General features: G+C 37.5%; 1 protein-coding gene across 3 annotated transcripts in view; it reads right to left on the bottom strand.

Annotated features, from left to right (window-relative positions):
* The window catches only part of ELAPOR2 (endosome-lysosome associated apoptosis and autophagy regulator family member 2), a 216,189-nt gene that overhangs the window by 43,377 nt on the left and 156,183 nt on the right, over window positions 1–16,629 (bottom strand). For all 3 annotated transcript variants that reach the window (XM_004007800.6, XM_060414974.1, XM_060414975.1), the window contains 4 exons: window positions 7,832–8,012; window positions 6,146–6,274; window positions 827–917; window positions 107–209 (listed from right to left, as the gene is read on the bottom strand). In XM_004007800.6, coding sequence (XP_004007849.2) covers window positions 107–209; window positions 827–917; window positions 6,146–6,274; window positions 7,832–8,012 — 504 coding nt within the window. The remainder of the gene's footprint in view (window positions 1–106; window positions 210–826; window positions 918–6,145; window positions 6,275–7,831; window positions 8,013–16,629) is intronic.

The raw sequence follows: 16,629 nt of genomic DNA, 5'->3' as shown, positions 1-16,629 counted from the left end.
CGGGAAGAAAAATGGGATTCTTATCCCAGGTTGTATAAATAAGTTCACACTTGAAAGAGAATGCTAAGCCTAGAAATTTACCTCTGAAAGCCACTTTTTCACTTACCACCATGAAGTACAGAACACAGTCAGCTGAACAGAGGGTCTCAAAAACAAATGTTATTCTTCCCAGTTCAGAACCCATGGCTCCAGTCATCGATGTTGGTGGTCTATTTAACAGATTAAAAGTATGATACTTATAGCATGTTCTAAGTACAATCTGAAAAAATTAAGTCACTTTATTCATTAGGCTGAAAGCCATGCTCTTCTCTCTTCCTAGTCTACTGCTGCACGGAGTCTACAAAACCACAGCGATATGTTCAGACCTCCTGGGGTAAATGTCGCCATATAGCCTATAGCAAGAAAAAACTCCAATTGGGAAATTCAACGTGGGGGACTAAAGCAAATTGTGAATGTGTAACATTGTGCTTTACATATAGAACTGCGAAAAAACAGTAAGCAAAAAAAAGATTCTCTTGCAAATGTCTTAGACTACTATCTCTCAAGTAAGCATCCAAGAGTCATAGTTTTCATAATGTTTGGATAGAGTATTTTTTTTAAACTTTCAGCTTCATCTAACTAATATACAATTAACAATTACAGTTCCCTAATCGCTGATTCTATAGATATTCTTAAATCTATACTATCCTACTCAGCTTGCTATTTGCTAAGTACATCACAGTATTATAATAATATATTTTATAAAAGCAGTTCTGCTTCATCTGTTTCTGTTGGGAAACAAGCATGAGGATTCTTACATAAGGGAATCAGAATTGGTTTTCCTTACTTAAATCCTGGGATATGCAAGTTTAAGATCAGGTAATCATTATCGGAACCTCCAGCCCCACTCTGGATGTGATCTCCAGCCACCTCCCAACCTAGAAAAGATAAAGGTTATCACCAAAAACTCCATGAATGATTTCCAACAATCTTTTTATATAAGGCCACAAAAAAAAAAGAATTCCCTATTTTTTAATTCCTGTTGTAAATTGCGTGCAGATGTAGATGCCTATATATCAATAAAGATATTGCATATGATTCTCCAGGAATAATCAAGTAATGCATATTTTTGCAACAAAGTTACTTAATGGTAAAACTAACAACAGTCTTCTCAATGAAGCATGATCTTTTTAAATAAGAACAGATGGTTTTTATCCAGTTTAATAAACTAAGAAAAAAATCTTAGTCTTCAGTTAACCAATGGGAAATAGAAACTTCAAATTACTTAATGAAGATGTGAGGTCTGTAGTTCTTTCTTAGAGTTCATTGTATTATTGTTCCCTAATTTAACACCTATTCACATTCACTTACTTACTTATTCATTCACTGAACTGGCATTGAGTCTCACAAACCATGATACATATTAGGGAAAGAAAGCTAAGACGGGGTCCACCCTCACTATGAAATCAGTAGAATATAAGCGACACAGCTAAGACCAGTCAAAGTATGGGGTAATATGTGCTCATAGAATGTGATGTGAGTCTGCCCTCTGCAAAGAAACAATCAGCATGCCATGGACTGAAACGGCCACAATAAAATGTAAGGAGATGCAGCCCTCCAAATACCATCAAACAAGGTTATTAATTAATGGCAAAACTTATTAATGGCAAATCTTTGCAAGAGGAAACAAATATATCTCATGTTTGAACACTGGCCGTTACTATATGTTTTATTATATTGCCTGTCTAAAAAACGACATATATTGAAGTTCTAACCCCTGTACTCATGAACAGACCTGATTTGGAAACAGAGCCTTGGTAGATATCATCAAGTTAAGATGAGGTCATTACGGGGAGGCTTACTCTAATACAAATGGTGTCCTTATGAGAAGAGGGAAATTTAGACACAGACACTCAGGAAGAACACCATATAAGCACACAGAGACACAGAGACCCAAGGAGAAGACAGTCACATGAAGATGAGACAGAGACTGGAGTTATGCTGCCATAAGTCAGGGAATGCCTGGAGCCACTAGAAGTTAGAAGAGGCAAGGAAGAGTCTTCCCAGGGAGCCTTTGGAGGAACATGGCCCTGCCAATTCTGGGGTTTCAAAATTCTAGCCTCCAGAGCTGCAACAGTGTAGATTTCTGTGGTCTTAAAAAGAAAGAAAGAGAAGTTGCTCAGTCACGTCCAACTCTTTGTGACCCCATGGAATGTAGCCTACCAGGCTCCTTCATCCATGGGATTTTCCAGTCAAGAGTACCGAGTGGGTTGCCATTTCCTTCTCCAGGGGATCTTCCTGACGCAAGGATCAAACCCAGGTCTCCTGCATTACAGACAGACACTTAACTTTCTGAGCTACTGGGGAATCCCTGGTCTAGGGGGAAGCCAATTCCAGGGTTTCAAATTTCTAGCCTCCAGAGCTGCAAGAGTGTAAATTTCTGTGGTCTTAAACCCCCCAGTTTGTGATACATTCTTATAGCACTTTTGTATTTTGCTTTTTCCCTCAGAATGAATCCCACATTTTTCATGTTTCTACACATAATTTCTATTTTGTGTTAATTTTTATGTTTTTAGAAATCACATTTATACTTACTGTAAAATTTGAAAGCTACAGAAAAATCTAAAGATGAAAAGTAAAATTATTTATAAATTCACCACCCAGAAAAAAACTACTGTTAACATTCTGAGGAGTTTCTTTTCACTATCTTTTTGATGCATACATGGTTTTACATAACTGAAATCTTATTGCTGATGACATTTTGCTTCATAGTTTTATACACTAACATTATTACATAAGCATTTTTATGTATAAATGGTTCACCAATATGCTAATGACTGAGTTGATAGTTTATCATGTAGACAGATATAACTAATTCTCATAATGTAAGAAATCACTCCCACTACAGGACTTACCTCCTGCTGACCATACATCCAGTGTAACCATCTGGATTGTTTTAGCTTTTTTAGCTAGTTTAAGTGACACTATAATTAATATATTTTTGGTAAAGCTTTTCTATATTTTTCTAGAAAAGAATACCAATAAAAGAACTGAGAGAATTAATTCCTAGGTAGGTTGATAAGTAGTCTGGGGCCCTCAAGGAGGAAGGGGTCCAGGGCCCTTGAGAGGAGAAAGGGGTCTGGGGCTCTCAAGGAGGAGATAGGGGTCTGGAGATCTCAAGGAGGAGAAAAGGGCCAAATGTTTTTTTTCTTTAAGCCCAGAGCTAATAACTGCACAACAAAACAACTCATCTTGCTCAAGGATATGTTTTTCCTTAAACTGTGTAGCATGATTATATACCAACAATGTATCCTGCTGGAGGACATGTTTCTCCTTGAGAACCTTCTGACTAATCCTGTCATCTTAAAATGGACGCTGTGGGAGCGGGTCTGAAAAGTGTATAAGGCCTTGATAAGACTAGTGAGTGGGGGCAGGCTCCATCCCCCTTCCGATGTCTATGTCAGAAGCTTTCTCTGTCCGTTTTTTCACTTTAATAAAACTCTGCTACACAAAAGCTCTTGAGTGATCAAGCCTGGTCCCAAAACTAAATCTTCTTTGGAGATCATGAATCCAACATCATTCACCAGAAGCTATCAGAACTACTGGGTCAAATAAATATATTTTTTAAAGCCAATATTTTGTACTGTTACTCTGATTCTGAAAGCAATGTGAATACATGAGGAATATTTATTAAATACAATGGACTAAATGAAAACAATGAAGTAATTCAAACTTCTCAGAAACCTCCCAGCCCAAGTAATGAACAACATTTCAGAGTATTTCTTTTCACTCTTTATCTAGTGCATAATTTTCTTTAAAATATACCTTAGGTTTTATTGTATAATCTATTTTCTGTTTTTTTTTTCACTTGGCATTATCTTCTCATTTTTCTAATAATCATTATATCAAAAATACTTTCCCATTAAAGATGTTTGTTACATCTAGTGTTAAAGAGTTAACAATATGCTATAAGGTTATATCATCATTTTATTTAATCATACCCCATGTTGAAAACTTTGTTTTCTCATATTTTTGACTCTCATAAATAATACTAAAATTAGCATATCTGTGCATAATTTCTTTCTTTACATCACACAGTTTCCTTAGTGTAAATTCCCAGACGTGAAATTACTGGGTTAGAGAACAGGACCATTCAAAATGTTTGAAATACTGCCAAATTGTTTTCCATATGGCTGTCATTTTTAATGATTACATAACATCTCATCCAATTAGTACAGCATGACTTTTATAAACATTATCATATTGCTGGAATTTCGATTATTTCCAGTTTTGTTATTAGAGATAAAGCTCAATGAAAGCTTTGTGAATAAACACTAATTTGTTTACAACTCTAAATTCCTCTTAGGCAAAATTCCAGTACATAAAGATGTACTTATACATACCTGTCCCACAACCATGGGAAATTCCAACTGAGCATACAAAAGAACCTCAAAGTACTTCAAGTCACACAGTCAAGTTGGTCAAAGCACATCCACTTTAATTCCATGATGCAGTAATGACCTCACCAGACAAGTTACCCTGGGCCTCTCACTTTGATCCTCATTATTCTGAGCACTGCTTTCCTCGAGGCTACTTACTGAACCACCAGTCATAAAATTATAATCTCCTTTATCTTTGTATCTTTCACTTACTGTTTGCTATTTCAGTATCACATGCTAATATTGCAGAGATGTATACTTAAATTAATAATTGAACATTTCAGAAAATCAGCAAAAATTTAAATTATAGCCTCTGAGTGAACGAGAAGCCTTCCCTGGCTGGCTCAATGATAAAGAATCCACCTGCCAATGTAGGAGACATGGGTTAGATCCTTGGATTGGGAAGATCCCCAAAGAAGAAAATGGCATCCACCGCAGTATTCTTGCCTGGGAAATCCCATGGACAGAAGAGGCTGGCAGGCTATAGTCCATGGGGTGGCAAAAGAGTTGGACATGATTTAATAACTAAACAACAAGTGAATGAGTCAACAAGTGGCTAAATCAAATACTGTCATGAAATTTAGACTAAGAGTAACTTCTTTAAAAAAATTAATGTTTCAGATAATCTTTACTAGTCAGTGCATGCACACACAAATGTACCAATGCTTTCATCAATACATTCTCCTTCTTATTTTTGCAATATTTTAAACTTCCTCAACCACATGATAATTTTAGAACAAAAATCCTATAGTCGGGTAATAATTACTATGTAATTTCTTCTTCTCCTTTAGGAAAAAAATCCCAGAAGTGGGATTATTAGGTGATAAAGAGTACTGTTCCATAATGTTCTTTATATATAAAGGTTTCCTTCATGAATCTGTTTAACCAAAATTATTCAAGGACCTAGGATTTGTCAAACTGAGTACTCATGTGTACACCTCACTCCCCACATTTCAAATCTGTTTATTTTGGATAGGCGCTAATGTAAAACAGATGTGATTAAATAGCATTTTCCCAATGATTAACTATAGTATTGAGAAAAACTGAACTCATAAAAAATACCAGTAAACTTGTAAAAGTAAAGAGCACATTTTAATATCTGTAACATCTATATCTAGCATCAAGTTTAAAAATATACATAGAGATATTGTCATTCATTCGAACAACAAATATTACAGAATAATGAAGTGTACGCTCACTAAAATGTAAGAACAAATAAAATTCAGCAACCATCCCATAGAGTTCAGCCATGTTTCCAAGTTTTCAGTAAGTGAGGTTGATACATGTTTGTAAACACGGTCATAGACTCCATAGGAAGAAGAGTAAGAGATGATTTAACCCTCCCCGAGCTCAGTGCTGAGCCAGAAAAACAAACCAGGCAGAACATTTTCATGAAGTGGTATGTATACACTATGACCCTTCCAAGAAAACAACATAAATTTCATTGTCTCCCTTAGTAATCTATTCTAGTATTTATAACAACCATAAGTGGTGATCCTCAATATTTATTTCAAAACTGACTCAAAAATGCAAAATAGTTTATATTCTTATAGGACAGTCATGTGGCTGTGGCACTGTATTAACTAATTTTAGGTGAGGTCTGGGAAGACAAGTAGCCAAGAGATAAGATTAAGGTTCCTCATACCAATATTTAGTGTGTTTTTACACAAGTGAGTCCAAGAGACACTACCACCAAAATACATTGAGAAGGCTGATTCTGAACTCACCATTCATGCCGTCACACTTTGAATTCCCAACATTGAAACAGGAGGTTTTCATGTTGCCAGGAAGTACATTCCACCATTTATATTCAAACCCAAGTGCAGGCTCCGTTCCTGCTGGACATGGTCTACATTCTACAAGAGATAAGTGGGACAGAGAATTATAATGATGTCACTTCTGGTTAATTTCCTCTTCCTCTGTTCCAAGCACTACTAAACTTTAATCATCAGGGAGGCAAATAGTAAGGAGAGAGAGTAAAGCTCTTAAGAATTAAGAACTTTTTCAAGAGCAGTCTGAAAGAAAAATAATTCTGGGTAGAGTATACATATACTTGACTAACATGAAAAAGGAAATGAACACAAACTCTTCTAAAATAATTTATTTCATTTCTGGGCATAACTGCTTATACTGAATTATACTGCCTGGCTTGGTTTTCTGGCTCAGCACTGAGCTCGGGGAGGGTTAAATCACCTCCGACTCCTCTTCCGATGGAGTCTATGACCATGTTTACAAACATGTATACGAAATTACAAACTTGCATAAGAAAGGTAACTCTGAAACAACTTCTCTTACATGTGATTTTAGAATCAGTTTCCCCCACTTCATAAAGAAAGAAATATTACATCCTTCCTATTAGTTACTAAACTTAATAGAACATTATATCAATTATGGACTGATGACTTGAAATTTAAAATATAGTCTGTACTGAAAAGTGATGACAGGAACTGAGGAGTGTGGAAAGAGTCAGATTTATAAACAAACCTTATTTAAATTAATATTTAAATCTGCAACATTGAAATAAAGGGTCTTTTACAACCATTGTTTTCATGTAGCCAAGACACTCTGCATTACCACATCAGTAAAAGAAGGGGAGAGGGAGACATTGTTTATTGAGCAAGCATTTTCTGGTACTGAAGTACTACAGAGACATTTTCATATAAGTTCTCAACGATGATGAGCTACATATTATTCTCTGCAATTTTACAAATGAGAAAACTAAATTCAAATTAGTGGATATATCATACTATTGATAGCCTGCAGCAAGCAGATTTCAACACAAATCAATTCAACTGCTTTTTATGCTCTCAAAGGCTCTGGATATTAAGCATACAGCATGGTTATACTCAAGTAAGGTATCTACAACAATAATGCATTGTAATCTTTATCTAATAAAATTAAAACAAATTCTGTAACCATCTTTCTTTAATATTGTTAAGTTTTTCCCAAACGCACACATTGAAACAACCTACTTAGGGACTATTTAATTGCTGTCTGATCAAAATAATCAGTTTTTTCTATTATTATGGTATAAAATGTGGTTATTCCAATTGAAATAGGAGTTGTATTTTATGCTTACATCAATGTTTGTGTGCACACACACACTGGAAAAGGAGCACTTATCCTTAATCATTTAAATTAGTGGAATTCTCTTAAAAATATCCAAAGCATCATCCCATTAAGAGGATGTGTGTTACATGAAATGCCATTAAAAAAATATTCTTTGCTATACTGAATAAGCCACTGCAGTCTCATAATTCCTTTATATTTCTTAACTCTTCTTCAGCCTGTGAGATAAGAAAATTATGTGTTTTAAGGAATTTTCCATAAAAGCAATTCAGGACAATGTCAATGTGACCCAACAAGTTTATTTTACTAAAGGTCTGATTCTTGGGCCAATTGATATCCCATACCCTTTGTTCCATCCGAAAACGTTCCAGGAGGGCAGGGATGGCAGGAAGACGATCCATTGTTATAAAACCCAGGGTTGCAAGGTGGGCAATCCTTCTTCTCTCCAGAAGGGGGCAACCTAATAGCATCCGTGAGATCCTCTCGGCAGATTTTGGGCTCTATCCACTTGTACATTATCTGTGTCTGCAAAAGAAAAAAAAAAAAACTTGCAGGTCCTGTAACATGCTTTATTTGCTTTAAACTTCCAATAACAAAAATGTTAAACTGACAGCCTAGGTAAGGTCCAAATAGTGACAAAACAGAGAGCCAGCTGAAGAGAATCTAAAACTTCAGTAATAAAATGAGGCAGAAAAAAACACTTTGGTGGGAAAATGACAGTTACCTCCAAATGGTTTTACACTAAGCTGCAAAGACCTTACCTCATATATACAGGGTATCATTATGAAATTCCTCTTTCAAACATACAGAACATGACTGCAACTCTTACTCTTCTAGCCACTTGTTCACTTTATTCCAAAAGTGCCCTAAGTTTCTCTGCAGACTATCTTCCTGGTGTTGAGACCCAGCCCTCACTACCCTCTTCCTTTCCCCTTTCTACAGCCCACACCATCTTGCTTTGCACTTAGTGATGGTAAAACAAAAATGTTACTTTTTTAGTTGAATATCTCTAGCTTCACATTTCAATCACGTTATTTCATACACTGGTAGCTGTTCTCTGAGTCTTTCCAAATAACCTGAGGTTAGACTACAAGAACTGTAGCCAAACTATTTCCTCCTGAGGCTTCTAGGCCCTGTCACCTGTGTTCTAAATGACAGGATTAAGGTCTCCTCTACCTTCATGGAGGGTAGTCTTTTAAACTTTTCTTCTCACACATGTGTGTACCCAAAAATAAAACAAAATACAACTAAGTAGCTACAAGTCAGCCAAACCCAGAAATTGTGATTATAAAATTCTTATCTTTTGGAACTAGAAAGAAACATTAAGTGAGTTAGCCATTTCGAAACAAAATGTATATGCTCAGCGGAAAAATAGAAAAGGCAGTCTACATGCAAAGAGAAAAATCACTCAAGTTCTTTCACAGCTGAACATGCTTTTTAAAAATAGACTAAAATTTATTTCATATGTTCAGCTGAAAGTACCATTTCTCCTTGAAAGCAATAGTAAGTCTAGTATTGAAGCAGGAGAATCAAAATTAAAGACAATTCTCTATAGTTGCTGCTGCTGCTGCTGCTAAGTCACTTCAGTCGTGTCCGACTCTGTGCGATCCCATAGACAGTAGCCCACCAGCAGCTCCCCTGTCCCTGGGATTCTCCAGGCAAGAACACTGGAGTGGGTTGCCATTTCCTTCTCCAATTCTCTATAGTTATTTCCAGTTAATAATAAATCATATATAGTAAGCCCTTGAGGCCACTCAATTTTATTCTCAAATATTAATAAATTACCTTATCTGATGAAGGCTACTTAAGAACATAGTTTAAAAACTAGATGTCTCAACAGAATTATAAATAACTGTTGTTTGGGTTTTTTTTTTTTTTTTACAATTCTACATTTATGGCCTATGTCATGACACAGCTTAACCAGCCACTTCAACCATCTGCCTTTCTCACCATCTGCAAAAATGATTGCTATTCTTGCTGGAGTTTCCTAAATAGCTGAAAAAATTAATTAGATCCTGTATCCAACAGAAGCTCTCAATTCCTCTGAGAAAGACAATATAAAATTCAGAGAATGTAAGCAAATAAACACTTTATGTTTGGGGGATTCTCTTTTTTAAAGTCCGGCTTAATACGTATAGAAAACAAGTCTCTAATGATGATCAATTCACCAATTTGCTGATTTATTTTGACATTAACTAAAACTGCACTGAGTTGCGTGTGAGGTATTGCGCTCTTGGGAAGAGATGGCTCCCATATGCGAGTGGGTGTGGTGCTGAGGCTGTGCGCTGAAGGCTCATCCTGGAGGCTTTGTGCAATCTTCCCCACCATTTCAGGAGCTCAGTTATATTGTGCACAAGCTTGTAAATGAGGAAACTTCAGATAAGAGCCCCAAAGTCATACACAGCTAGTAAATGGTAAACTAGCACTAGCCAAGGAGAGTTGGTTTGGTGAAGGTAAAAATAATAAAAAAAAAAGTTTTATTGATTTTAGACAAATGCCTTAACCACATGATTTTCAAACCAAGCACAGTATATGTTTAAAATTTAGAAAAATGTGCACCACCTTTAAACACTTGGAAGTCAAATTGCAAATGCTCTGTAGTAAAAGTTTTCTTTGCAAAGCCTCTTGCTTCACATGCAGATTGATTCTGTGCCTCTCTAATACGGACAGATGCTTTCAAGTCTGGCTGACTGAGGAAAGATAATGATTAATATTAATGATATTTAGTACCAGACGGCTGACAGTGCAGGTGAAAAACCAATAATCAACTCATTCTTTGGCAAGTTGAGATAAAATTATGAAATGCTTTATGAAACTAAAACCCTAATAGAGCAAAACTTAGCAGATTGCCATTAAGGCTACAGAAGAGCTGTAAGATCTGTGTATACTTATATTAAGCATGAGTAAAACATGTTTTAAAGAGACGCATTGGAGGTATCAATTGGAAGCTGGTTTTCACATAAAAATACCATTCAAATTTGAGACTGGGTTTGTTCACGGTTGACAGCTTTCTCCCTTTGGAAGTCTCTGCACAAACCCACCAAACCCTTTGCAGACTGACAACTCATCTAAGCTAAATTACATGTGATTTAAAAGGATTTACTGATTGCCACTCCGGCATCACAGCCGTGTGCATCATGATGTTCTAACTCGAAAGTTTTCAGGCAGACAGTCTATCACTCACCTCTCTGCCTCTCCCAAACCTTGATCCTCTCCAGCTGCAAACCACTGGGCACTTATCACCACTTCTCTTAGAAGTACCATACCATTCTGCCAAGGTGTGAAGGACCCCTCCTTCAAGGTCGGGCTCAACATCCACAAATGCTCTAGGCTGGTCCTCAGCCCACACTTCAATGCATCAACATTCACTAAGATTCCTTTTTTATGAAGCCTCTGCTGCTGTTTTTCCTTGTCATTTCCTGTCTCTTCTCTAAATGCTTTAAAGCCTGGGTCCTATTCTTCCATTATGTGGAAGACACCATGGGGATCTAACATTGTCCTGAAGGTTCTAGCTGGGGCTTTAGGTAAGAAAATGTTCTAAAATTAAATACAATAATAATAATAAACTGAATCGACACTATACATGGATGACCTTATGGTATGATAATTACATCTCAGTAAAGCTTTCTTTTGGAGAAGGCAATGGCACCCCACTCCAGTACTCTCGCCTGGAAAATCCCATGGACGGAGGAGCCTGGTGGGCTGCAGTCCATGGGGTCGCTAAGAGTCACACACGACTGAGCGACTTCACTTTCGCTTTTCACTTTCATGCACTGGAGAAGGAAATGCAACCCACTCCAGTGTTCTTGCCTGGAGAATCCCAGGGACGGGGGAGCCTGGTGGGCTGCCGTCTATGGGTTCGCACAGAGTCGGACACGACTGAAGTGACTTAGCAGTAGCAAAGCTTTCTTTTAAGTAAAGATGTTTAAGAAGACTTGTGAAATTTTTAAATTGAGAAATCCCTAGTCACTGAAAAATGTTTTTCCATCATCCTAATTAAGAAACAAAAGCTCCAAGGGCATTTCGCTTGCTTTTTATTCTAAGACTTTCTTTCAAATGCTTAAACTTAATATTCAGGAAATTCTTACTAAGTATCTACTACATGTAGAAGAAAGCAGTGTAGGAAATTTAAATATTAGTGAGACAAACTGTTCTGAAAAAGGTTTACAAACCTCTGTTTGTAAGAGAAAGGTTCACAAACTACTATAATAGAAAAAGAAAATATATGAAGAGGATACAAAAGCATCAGATTGGAAAACAACAGAGTTGATTAGAATTCTAGTCTTAAGACATAGCCACAAATAGCTATGACCTTAAAAAAATTATTTAATCTCATTAAGTCTCAGTTTTCCCATTTTCAAACTGGGTTTACTAAAGTCCAGTTACACAGCTGTTGAAAAAAGAACTGGAAGCAATTCTTGAATATACACACAAAGCAAACATGTAGATAAATATGTAAATGACACCTGCTTCTGCTATTAACACTATCACTACTACTACTATCATCATCATCATTTCCAAGAGAAACATGAAATGTCATGCTTATTCAAAGGAAAGAGATCAAATCTCTTTTGGACTAGTAGGAAACATCAGAAAGATGATCACCAGTCCACCATTCGATGGGGTCTTTCCTCCAATCTGAAAAAAATATTTCTAGTAATTTCAATAATATTTCATATGAAGTACTTATCTACTTCTTGTCTCTGGAGTCTTCCCATTTTGTCAAAATTTCTTCAAGCCTCTACAGAGGACAGAATACAACACTCTAACTGTGTTAATCATACATTCACTTACTAATTCTCTCATTCATTAATTCATTCAAAAGATAATTCACTATCTTCTGCATTCTGGGTACTCTGCTGCTGCTGCTGCTGCTGTTGCTGCTGCTGCTGCTGCTAAGTCACTTCAGTTGTGTCCGACTCTGTGCGACCCCATAGACGGCAGCCCACCAGGATCCTCCGTCCATAGGATTTTCCAGGCAAGAGTACTGGAGTGGGGTGCCATTGCCTTCTCCATCTGGGTACTCTACTACACCTAAAATTGTTATTTTTATTTTTTAATAATTAAGAACATGTTTCTGTCTATGGGAAGCAGAGAGTTTGGTGAAGGAAACAGTCATCTTTACAAGTATTTGCAATAAAGTGATCTCATATCAAAGACTCTAGAGAGTGCCATGGACTGCAAGGAGATCACACTGGTCAATCCTAAAGAAAATCAACTCTGAATATTTTGGAAGGACTGATACTGAAACTCCAATACTTTGGCCACCTGATGTGAGTAGCTGACTCACTGGAAAAGACCCTGATGCTGGGAAAGACTGAAGGCAAAAGGAGAAGAAGGTGGCAGAGAATGAGATGGTTGGATAGCATCACCAACTCAATGGACATTAACTTGAACAAACTCCGAGAGATAGTGGAGGACAGGGAAGCCTGCAGTGCTGCAGTCCATGGGGTTGCAAAGAGTTGGACATGACTTAGCGACTGAAAAACATATCAAAGTATTGCAAATGTTGATCATCACATAAGTATCAAAAGAGGTATGTACAAAATCTGCGGGAATTCCCAGGATTTCAAGACAATCTTGCCAGATCTACATTATTTAAGAGTGATGTGTTCTGGAATCTATGCAGAATCACTCTCATTTTATTGTGCTAACAGACAGTATCTCTTTCTCTTTTGGAACTAACTTGTGTGGTGATGAAAGGAACTGGGAGCCACATGGTCTAGCCTTCCCAGCCGTAGACATTAGCAGGTGAACTAAGCAGTATAACCAGAGTAGCTCACACTACTGGACAGAATGTCTGGTTTGAGATGGGCTCAAGATTCAATCAGGGCCAGTATTTTCAGAAACTTTGTTCAGCCTTCCTTTGATCAAATTCTGTGAGGATGATAGTGGCTGGAATGGAGATATCAGAGTGTATTTGGCACCACAGAAAGAAGCTATCTGAGAAGGAAATCAAACTGAGCCAAGAATATCAGTGAGAAGAGCAAAAGAAAGGCTTGGTAAAACTGTTTGCTCTGTGATAACTTCCCCAAGGGAGTCCCCTTCCTCAAGGGACTCCTGCCCTGCCTGTTCCCACTCAAATTCTCAAAAGTATTTTTAAATTCAATACATTAATTTCATAATTATCTCCAACTACAGAAGCCAAACTGACATGGTATGGAGCCTGAGTGTGACCAGATGTGGGGGTGAGAGTAGGGAGTTGCACTGGATACAACTCATGACATAAGCAAGTGCTAGAGTAGGCATGCTTTCATAGCAGTGAGTGAACTTGAAATTTTCATGTGTGTTCTGTTTTCTAAAGGTTGTTTAGAACCCACATTTTACAAATGTTGCATGAGGTACACCTATATAGCTATATACAAACACATGCAAAGATTCAGTGCTTGAGATCTGAGCCCAGAAGAATGTTGACTAGTTGACTGGATAACAGACAAGTATTCCTCAAGAGAGGGCATCTTTTAATATTAACAAAACTTTTGATAGAGCTTCTCATTATCTCCCTGTGGATAAGACAGAGAGCTGTGGACCAAATGATACGATTAGTGGATCTATGGCTAGATTAAGAACTATATGTAAAACATTTGATTTTATAGATTTTTTAATAAACATTTCACCCAGGTTTTACATACCTCTGAAGCCTTCCCTGATTTGGTCAGAGCACCCAAAAGCTCAGACTTCTCTCCTATAGCACTAATAATGATCAGAAATAATGACTCATTTTCTATGACAGATTAACTCTTTTTCTAAAGTCTAGACCAGAAGTTCCTAAATTACTGAGATCTTGGACCAGCAGAGTCAGAATTACCTGGGAACTTCTGAGAAATGTACATTATCACGCCATGCCCTGGATCTACTGAAATAGAAAATCTGGGACAGGAACCTCCAGGGGAGTCTGATGTTCACCAAAGCTGAACAACAAGTGCTCTTCAGTCTATGGAGACATGTATCTTCTTCTGTCTGTCCTTACTTGGCTCTGCCCTCATCACTCAGCACTTTGCATATAACTAGTGCTCAGTAAAGATTCACTGAATGAATGAGTGAATGAGTAGACACTCCACATTTTTCATGATGTGAATGAGAGTCTATTAATCAGGATTAGAATGGTTCCAGTTACCAATTAAAATTTTCCTTAAAAGTGTACCCTATAGGCAGGCAGCATACTAAAAAGCAGAGACATTACTTTGTCAACAAAGGTCTGTCTAGTCAAGGCTATGGTTTTCCAGTAGTCATATATGGATGTGAGAGTTGGACTATAAAGAAAGCCAAGTGCTGAAGAATTGATGTTTTTGAACTGTGGTGTTGGAGAAGACTCTTGAGAGTCCCTTGGACTGCAAGGAGATCCAACCAGCCCATCCTAAAGGAGATCAGTCCTGGGTGTTCATTGGAAGGACTGATGTTGGAGCTGAAACTCCAATACTTTGGCCACCTGATGAGAAGGGCTGACTCATTTGAAAAGACCCTGATGCTGGGAAAGATTGAGGGCAGGAGGAGAAGGGGATGACAGAGGATGAGATGGTTGGATGGCATCACTGACTCAATGGACATGGGTTTGGGTAAACTCAAGGAGTTGGTGATGGACAGGGAGGCCTGGCGTGCTACAGTTCATGGGGTTGCAAAGTCGGACATGACTAAGCGACTGAACTGAACTGATAGGCAGGAAGCAAGCAAATAACTAAGTTTCAAAAACTTGAACATTCCTATGTCATATGAATTATAATGTTCAAAATCTGTATACCTCAAGAGCCATTTCCCTTGATGATGCTCTCCAAGCAAGGGGACAATAAGATCCAGAAGAGCATGACAGGACAATAAGAGTCAAAAGACAGTCGATGAATGCCCTGGGAAACATCATTAAGCCACCAGCAAATTGCCAGGCTACTCAAAGCAAGAATAAATAACTCTTCAAAAGATGAAACCAGAACAAACGAAAATGTAATAAAATTGGAAAATATTCGAATGGATGTGTATAATAGACATGTCTTCACTATACATGTTATCTAATTAAGTTCCTACTGCTTTTTGTTCACTTCTAAAGCTAGAAACCTCTCTCTTAAAGTAAGACTTAAATCAGTTTTTAAAGAATCAGTGATATAAAAGAGATAGTTAACAAGGACCCACAGTATGGCACAGGGAATTCTACTCAGTACTCCATAATGACCTATCTAGGAAAAGAATAAAGAGTGGATATATGTATATGTATAACTGATTCACTTTACTATATAGCAGAAACTAATACAAGATTGTAAATCAACTATATGCCAATTGAAATTTTTTAAAAAGAATCACTGAGTTTATGGAGTGCCGGTACACTGTTTTGCTATTTATCAAGAACACAAAAAGACCATAATTTGTGTGTATCTGTGTACACAATATGCCTGTGGGTGTACACATGTGCTCATATATGTGTGTGTACGCATGTATGTGCACGCGGTACACTCTATATTTAATATGTCACTCTACTTCTTTAGTTCAGTTCAGTTGCTCAGTTGTGTCCGACTCTTTGAGACCCCATGAATCGCAGCACACCTTCTTAAAGCACAGGCCAACTAGATTTTATCATTCTATTCACTGACATCATTACTCACTGACATAATAAAAACATGATTTTTGAATATTTTTATTATAGCGAAAACAAGATCCATTTGTATACTAGATCTTATTCATTCAAGGTTCAGTAATGTTTTTATTGCTGTTCAGTGCTGCTTAGTTCAGTCGCTCAGTCATGTCCAACTCTTTGTGACCCCATGAACCACAGCACACCAGGCCTCCCTGTCCATTACCAACTCCTGGAATCCACCCAAACCCATGTTCTTGAGTGGATGATGCCATCCAACCATCTCATCCTCTGTCGTCCCCTTCTCCTCCTGCCCTCAATCTTTCCCAGCATCAGGGTCTTTTCAAATGAGTCAGCTCTTCTCATCAGGTGGCCAAGTATTGGAGTTTCAGCTTCAACATCAGTCCTTCCAATGAACACCCAGGACTGATCTCCTTTAGGATGGGCTGGTTGGATCTCCTTGCAGTCCAAGGGACTCTCAAGAGTCTTCTCCAACACCACAGTTCAAAAGCATCAATTCTCAGTCATGTCCAACTCTTTGCAACTGCATAGACAGCAGCACACGAGGCCTCCCTGTCCTTTACC

This window comes from Ovis aries, chromosome 4 (genome assembly GCF_016772045.2).
Source record: "Ovis aries strain OAR_USU_Benz2616 breed Rambouillet chromosome 4, ARS-UI_Ramb_v3.0, whole genome shotgun sequence".
Lineage (NCBI taxonomy): Eukaryota > Metazoa > Chordata > Mammalia > Artiodactyla > Bovidae > Ovis > Ovis aries.
Note: the sequence above shows the minus strand (reverse complement) of the source record. Positions and strands in the feature narration are given on the sequence as shown.